This window comes from Antechinus flavipes, chromosome 4, assembly GCF_016432865.1.
Source record: "Antechinus flavipes isolate AdamAnt ecotype Samford, QLD, Australia chromosome 4, AdamAnt_v2, whole genome shotgun sequence".
NCBI lineage: Eukaryota > Metazoa > Chordata > Mammalia > Dasyuromorphia > Dasyuridae > Antechinus > Antechinus flavipes.
In genome coordinates this window covers 202,698,958-202,706,579 of record NC_067401.1, presented here as the reverse complement: position 1 = coordinate 202,706,579, position 7,622 = coordinate 202,698,958, and the positions used below count along the sequence as shown (strand labels likewise).

At 37.6% G+C, this 7,622-nt stretch overlaps 1 protein-coding gene across 3 annotated transcripts; it reads left to right on the top strand.

Annotated features, from left to right (window-relative positions):
* The first annotated feature begins 17 nt into the window (after nucleotides 1-17).
* On the top strand, nucleotides 18-6,085 carry OARD1 (O-acyl-ADP-ribose deacylase 1). Of its 3 annotated transcripts, none has more exons than XM_051996912.1 (6): nucleotides 18-130; nucleotides 1,071-1,152; nucleotides 1,492-1,636; nucleotides 2,936-2,994; nucleotides 3,332-3,444; nucleotides 5,393-6,085. In XM_051996912.1, exons 2-6 carry the CDS (start codon nucleotides 1,114-1,116, stop codon nucleotides 5,493-5,495), a joined length of 459 nt encoding a protein of 152 aa, XP_051852872.1. In that variant the 5' UTR covers nucleotides 18-130; nucleotides 1,071-1,113; the 3' UTR covers nucleotides 5,496-6,085. The 3 variants fall into 3 exon arrangements, with proteins under 3 accessions (XP_051852872.1, XP_051852874.1, XP_051852873.1); XM_051996914.1 differs by lacking the exon at nucleotides 18-130 and adding an exon at nucleotides 406-499; XM_051996913.1 differs by lacking the exon at nucleotides 18-130 and adding an exon at nucleotides 530-784.
* Nucleotides 6,086-7,622: the final 1,537 nt, after the last annotated feature.

Genomic DNA, 7,622 nt, shown 5'->3' with positions numbered 1-7,622 from the left:
TAGGTCCCTTTGGGGGCAGCCGCGAGTCCGATTTGGCTCGGTCACGAGCACCCGGGCTGAATCGGGAGCAGCTGCCTACTGGGGCCGAGGCCTGGGTTTCCCGGCAACTGGCCCGTTCCCGGGACCCCGGGTATGTTGGGGCCGCAGAGGCCTCCTCCCCCGCGGCGCCCCCGGGTTAGGTGGGGAGGGCGGGGCGTCAGTCTGTCCCAGGGCTCAGGCCGGGCGCCGCAAGAGAGGCTTCCCACAGCTGTTCCCGGAGCGGGAGCCAGGGAGGAGCTAGATTGCACACTCCTCCCCTCGGGTCGGGGGGGAGGGGAAGCCGCGGGAAGAGGGCGGGGGCACGAGGAAAACAAAGAACGCTACTGGAGGGGTCAAGCTGTCCCTCCTCCTGTCCCCGGCCCGGGCCAGGCTCTAGATGAACCTTAAACTCCTTCCGAGGCCTAGGCTACTCTTTTTTCTCTCTTTAGAGTGGGACTATGTATGAGATTCTTGAGCCCAGGTGTGTGAATAAATTTCAGGGGGGCCTTGAACTTGGATCGAAAACAAAGCCAATTACGTCTTTATTTCAATATACTTGGTGCGCTTTTTAATCCTATGCATTTAGAAACATAATGAGAAGGTCCTTGGCACAAACCAAAAAGGGTTAAGCACCCAACGTTGGAAGATTTCTGAATCTCATTCAAATATGGTTGTGGGGAGGAGCCAGATTCGTAGAATTGGAAAGGACTTTTTCTATGCCCTTCATTTTGCAGTTGAGGAAACTGAGGCCCAGAGAGAGGGGAAAGTAAGTTACTCCAGATCACTTCAAAGCACAGGGGTTTTAAACTGGGTTTCCGACCCCGGGGACAATGAAAGAAGGGCTAAGGGGATTGGGGCAAGGGAGCTGGGACTGTGAAGAGTTGGGTTGAAATTGAGTGATACCTACACATCTTTTTTTTGCCCCGCATTTTTTTTTTGGCCACTTCCGGGTGAGAATAGTGAAAATTTAGACTTCGTTTACTGGGAGAGAAACATCTTGGAATGTATGTGCTCAACCCTAAGCAAATTGGTTTCCTTTTCCATTCTCTTAGCTGAAGAAATACTGCTAAGCCTTGGAAAAAGCAACTCCTTATCATGGCCAGCAGCCCTGATGAAGATCCAGGAGAGAACAGAGTGCGTAAAAAATTGTTGATTTATTGGCAAATAAAAATCCAGAATAATTGAGGTTATAGGCGTTTCGCATTGTTTTTAATTAGGCAACATAATTGAATTATCTTTTCTTATCTCATTTACTGCAAAGAGGCTAATGCAATCTTAGGGATCACTTCCATCTTATTCATGGTTCAGTTCTCATTGAATTAATCTCTTGAGATTTTTTCTGAAAGATGCTTGATTCCAGTAAGAAAAAAATTATTTTCTGGAAGAGGGAGAAAGTGTCCAAAAGAAACAGCCAAGCGTTTCTACATATTGGTTAAATCATTTTCTCTTACTTCCCCTCCTTGTATGTTCCAGATTGTGTATGTGAAAGGGGACCTTTTTGCATGCCCTCAAACAGACTCATTGGCCCACTGCATCAGTGAGGATTGTCGAATGGGTGCTGGGATAGCTGTTCTCTTCAAAAAGAAGTTTGGAGGGGTGCAGGAGCTCTTGAATCAACGTGAGTTTTTCTAAAAATTAGATCGACCTTTGTGGTTTCTGTTGACTAACACATTTGTTAAAACTATTATGGGCACATCTTCGTCCAAAATATGATTACACAAGATAGTCAATAGACAGCTCTCTGGACTCCCATACTTCCCTTTATTTTAAATGCTACCACCATAGTTATATTTTTATAATATACTATTATAATAGCTTTTCCATTGTATTTTTACCTCACCTCTCTTTTCAAAAGTTGTATGTGCAACAACTCTTAAGTAGTTCCAATTACTTGCCGAACAAATTTATTTGTGTTCAAGGCTATCTACACTCTAGCCTCCACTATCTTTGCTTATTCCTTTTTAGAGCATTCTTTGGAGATACTAAGCACTTAAATAAATTTGTTCATTGCCATGTAACCAGTATATGTCAGAAGTAGGACTTGAAACTAGATCTATCCATTAGTTGGTCATTAACTCTACCATGTTACATATCCCATTCCTCCCCTGGAAAAACTTATTTACCACAGTGGTCTATTTTCTGTTCATTGAACATGCCTTGCATTTTTCTGACTCAGCATCTTTGCTTATGCCATTTCCTTTGCCTGGGGAAATCCTTCTTGTCATTCACTGTCCTTCTCAAATCCCAACCTTCTTCCGCAGTTTTTCTAGCCAGAAGTGATCTTTCTCTCCCTTGATCTATAACATTTTTATCTGTAGAACTTAAAACAACTATACTAGCATAGTTATTTATATGCATGTCAGTTTTCCTAATAGACTTTTAAGCTCTTAGAGGCTGAAGGATTATGTATATACATCATTAGATCCCCTTCTCGTGTGTGGAGTCTTGATTTTGTAGATCCTTAGCCTTTACTTATTGAGTGAATAAGAGTAAATGTGACTGATAAAGAATGTTTTGAGAAATGAAAACTATTACACAAATATTATACTTGGCATTTTTAAACAGATTTATTAAGTTTTTTGGTCTTCTTATTTTGAAACTTGAGTTTGTAAAGAGTTGAAGAGGAAATAAAAGGTGTGAATCAGGTATTGGCAAATTGATAATAGGGTGGGGCTAAGAATAAAGTGGGTTAACCATAGAGGGGTTGACAGGATGTCAAAGAGATTAGGAGGGGAATACCTTGTGTTTGTTCACAGAATGTAGAAGGAATAGAATTCCACTTAGAATTCACATTTTTAGTTAGAAAGCTTTTCTAATTCATTTTTAGAAAGAGAATATATTATTGAACTTAAGTGTTTAGGTTTTCTTTTTTTCATCTTATATTATTAAATACTTGCCCTTTTTCTTTTTCTTAAAGAAAAGAAATCTGGAGAAGTGGCAGTGCTAAAGAGAGATGAAAGATATGTATACTATCTGGTAAGAGAAAATTAGTCCCTTAGTGTACTTTTAAGATTGACTGGAAATATTGTGTGGTGGGCTTTTTAGAAGGGAAAATTTCTAATTGATGTAATGGACTAGTTAACACCCAGGCTAATAGAATCTTGCATGTAACGATTTTAGTAAGTTTTTTACACTATACGTCAAAAAACCTAGCAGCTTCTTTTATTCAGACCTGTTGTACAAACAATATTTACCCAACAGATGAATCTGTCAGGTAAAATTTACACTTCATTGCTGGGTGATTATAATATGATGTTGACCTTTAATTATTTGTTTTGGCTAATAAAAGCTTAAATCTTTCCCTTGGGTTCAGATTACAAAGAAGAGGGCTTCTCACAAACCAACTTATGAGAATTTGCAGAAGAGTCTAGAGGCCATGAAAACCCATTGTCTGAAAAATGGGGTGACTGACCTTTCCATGCCTAGGTAAGGAATTCTGGAATCTGGAATTAAAATTTCATAAATTTTGGAACACAAAGGATATTAATGTACTATATACTGCCTACAGTGTTATGATGTAAATGGTTTAATTTTCCATGAAATTGCAGGTTTAAATATTGATTTTCTTGTTTTTAATCTTTAAATCAGAAGTGAACATTTGAGTTAAGCCTTTCCCATCATCCAGTTTATTCACACTTAAAAATTAATATTATTCATGATAAAGGATAATGCAGGGAAGCATTGTAACTTAAAGAAAAAGAAACTGGCCTCAAAGCCAGGATAACTTGGGGTATAAGTCTCACTTCTGGCACATATATACTGCCTATGTATTACCATGCAAGTCACTTAGCTTCTCAATGTACTGGGCAAGTCTCAAAAGTATAAATTGTAGAGTTAAGAGTCCACACCCTATCCCAGCTTTCTGGTGCTGAAAAAGGGCTCTTCCTTGTACTACACAATGAAAGTAGAACAGTTCACTCAGTTTTATCAATTTAATACACAACATTTTAAGACTGGAACTTGGCCTCAACTCCTAAAGTCATGAATTTAGGGATTAATTCTAGGCTGTTGGATTTCTCCATGCCACATCTTTAGATAGTAAAGTGTGTGTCATAAAAGTGGTAAAATGATCACTTCCTTTGTACTGAAAGTTGAACTGTTGAGTCAATAAGTAGAAGATAGCCATTTTAACCTCAATTTGAAAATTAATTTGTGTGCTGGAATTGTGATTCTGTAATTGTTCTGATCCAGTTGGGGCCTATGGGAGTCATACTGGGGTTCTAGTATACCTTGTCCTTTAAATTCCTTTCATGTTAGGAAGTACTAATTGATTCCCCTTTCTCTTTATACTTGGAATCATAATATCTTTTTATTTTTTCTAGTTGTTCTATAGTTGTTCTAGTTACTAAAAGGCCTAGACTAAATTAAGTTCTTATCACTTTTTGCAAAATAGCATTGAGGATGCCAGGTCTCTACCTGCTTCCAAAATTGATAAGAATCAGTAAAGTAGAGAATGCCCTCCTTGAAATAGAAGGAAGCTTCAGGAAAATATCGGAGGATATGGTTTCTAAATAAATGCAGAAGTCTCTTCAGGGAATATCCTTTTCTGACTTAGTGAACTACTTGTATTGAAGCTATTGACTTGTAATGATACTATATTTTGATAGTACTTTGAAGCTTTTTGGAGTTCTTTCCTCTTAATAGCTTTATGAAGGAGGTAATAGAAGGAGTTTACTCATTTCATAGATGGAACTAAGACTTGAGTGTTAACTACCAGAACCCAAATTTCTGAGTGTAAACCTAATGCTCTTTTCCCAACACAACATTTGGGGCCAAATACAAATTAGACTAGTAATATTTCCAAGGCAGGAATCAAGTGCTCTGGATAGATTGTATAGAGAAAAATGACTACCCCAAAGATATTACCATATTTTAGGCTGATAAGCTATATACTTAAAAAGACCCTAAGTCCATATAGTTTTCCTTCTTTTTCCTATACCTTCATTTGTAATCCATTATCTTAGGAAATGTTATTTCAGAGGTCTTATATTCCTCCTCACTGCCAGGCAGTTTTCATTAGAAGGTATTTAAAAAGTCTCTCATCATCTTTCCCCCTTAATTTTATGGAGTGTGCTGTGAAAATTTTAGAGTTTTCTAAAAGTTTATTTTGAAAGGGAAAAGATTGAAATGAATTGTTCTATTGAGAAAATATATTTGTTTTGGCAAGCTCCAGTGATTCATGGCAACATGAATTGTATAATTCTTCACATAAAACAAAGTTAATCAGTGTGAAATTAGTCAACACACAAAAACTTTTTCTTTCTCACTTTGCTGTGGAACATAATAATCTTCATGGAATGAGTTGGGTGAGAGAGGGGGAAAGCTGTCTGAGTACTTTATTTCCACCCAACAAGGATGTTTTTGTTTCTTCCAGGATTGGATGTGGTCTTGATCGGCTACAGTGGGAGAAAGTGTCTGCAATGATTGAAGAGGTGTTTGAGGGCACAGACATCAGGATTACTGTATATACTCTCTGAACAGATGGACCTTGTGGATGTGTCCATGTCTCTCATCTCACCCCCACCAAGCCCAGAGAACTGGGACAAGAGATCTTAAATTGAACAGGGAAAAGTTTTATTTGAAGTAGTCTCTCTCTCTCTCTCTCTCTCTCTCTTACACCGGCCAAATTCAAGTTGCCGTTGTTTGGATGGCCTTTTGGAGGCTAGAGTGTTTCAGATATGTTATTATTTTGTTCAAATGAGAGTGAGAATCTGATGGTCTTTTAGATGGGAAAATGCTGGGTGATATTATAATAGGGTGAACGCCCATTGGTGAGTATCATTGATTTGTTCAGCTGGCCACTAAGTGGCAGCATTGACTCTGCTTCTCTTTAAGGAGAGCACCTTCAGGGAGGATGAAAGTTTCAATTGGTTTGGTATTTCTTTTTGTATCTACCCCCCCTGAAATCATGATTTGTGCACTTGTTCAGTGTTGTCTTTGTGTTGCCAGAGCATTCTAGGACAGGTGAATTAAGGTGTTTTTAAAAAAAACAAAAACATTTGTATAATTGAGCTTTATGTTGTTGACAGGGGGAATTCTGTTGAATAAAGTGGGAAAAAAAAGTTAAGAGCTTTTTCTTGAGTTTTGTAAAATGAGATTTTGTGATTATGGATTGTAGCCTACTCTCACTTTAGAGTAAAGAGTCTGAAAGGGTTTTCAGTTCCATTTTACAGTAGTACCTTATTCCAAAGCTATTGCAAGGAATCATACTCTGATTTTCATGAGAAATTATATAACTGAAATTAATGATGAATCAGGAGCTCTCTCTATAAGTGACTGAGACTTGATGTTCTTTACAACTTTCATATCTTTGCTGTCTTTCCATATCTAAAGAATATCTTTATAATGATATGAGCAAAATTGACTTCCTCCATGTGATAGTTTCATTCTTCCTTCTTTTATTTTTATTTTACATATTACCAACCAGATATTTCATCTCACCTGTGGTAGAATACCATCTATGATGTTATTTATTACTTGAAGTAAATGCTAGTTAGTCTCAGATAGCCCACTCCTAGAAAGAATCAACATGCCTGGCTATTTTAAAGGCTGATAAGGGAAAAGAGGAAAATTGCTATATATTTCAGTGGTAGTCTGTTCCCTTCATTAGTTTCATCCTGTACTATCAAACCTATTTGTGGTTAACTAAGGAGAAGTGTTATGTCCATTTTGTTTATTTCATTTTTAGATGAGCATAATAAGCTCACAATATTTAAAATGAGTAGCTCTTTATCAGAACTATGGTATTATAAAAGCTAGAACTACATGTTTTCTTCCTATATTTCTGTGCTAAGAATTAGAATAGCTAGACTGCTTATTGATTTTTTCCCCCCATATTGAATTCTCAACACAACATAAGACCTCTTGAGCCTATACTTCCACGTAGAAAAAAGTGTGAAAGTTATAAGGGTTATGTATCTTGGTAAAGCACTTTAAAACTACCTTTGAATGTAACCTTTGTACTTTAGACCTGTGTCTGGCTTATCACTTCATTCCGATAAGAAAAAGCAATTTCAATAACTATTCAGCTTCATTTGTATCTACACATAGACATTAGGGCTCCCCTGTGTAGTGTGTCTGCATTAGACTCTGGCCTTGAAAGTAGAGAGGCCCACGATTGCACATAGTTGTACTCAGCACTATTAAGTCCAAGATTTTCCCTTAAATCCTACCTCTGTCATTTTTAAAGAGCTGAGGGTTCATTTTTACATTTGGTTTTTGCCTCTAGACATAACATTTACTCTCAGTCAGTATGGCCTGGGGATGAAAGAGATCAAGAAAAGTGGTACGATAAAATGCTTTGCCATTTGCAAATAGTACTTGGGTCAGATTCCTGTGGTTTATCAGACTTGAAGAATGGATAAAGGAGACCGGATCCTGAATTCAAAATTAGGAATGTTTTTTCCTGGAAACCTGGCCAAGGTTTAGGAATATACAAATTTACACATAGTTTATTTTTACTGGTTTTCTGGTCCTGGGGAAATGGGAATTGTGATGTTGATTTTCACGTGTTAAGCTAGTCCATAAATGATTTGATTTGAATCTCACTGTGGGAATTCTAGCCCTCTTCTTTTTGGAATCAGAAAGTCAGCTACTTAATCATT

Bases quoted from the DNA above. Each gene is read 5' to 3' on its own strand.
- OARD1 (XM_051996912.1), top strand. From the start codon at position 1,114: ATGGCCAGCAGCCCTGATGAAGATCCAGGAGAGAACAGA. The intron at 1,153-1,491 runs GTGCGTAAAAAA...TGTATGTTCCAG, and splicing joins AAGATCCAGGAGAGAACAGA to ATTGTGTATGTGAAAGGGGA. The intron at 2,995-3,331 runs GTAAGAGAAAAT...CCTTGGGTTCAG, and splicing joins AAAGATATGTATACTATCTG to ATTACAAAGAAGAGGGCTTC.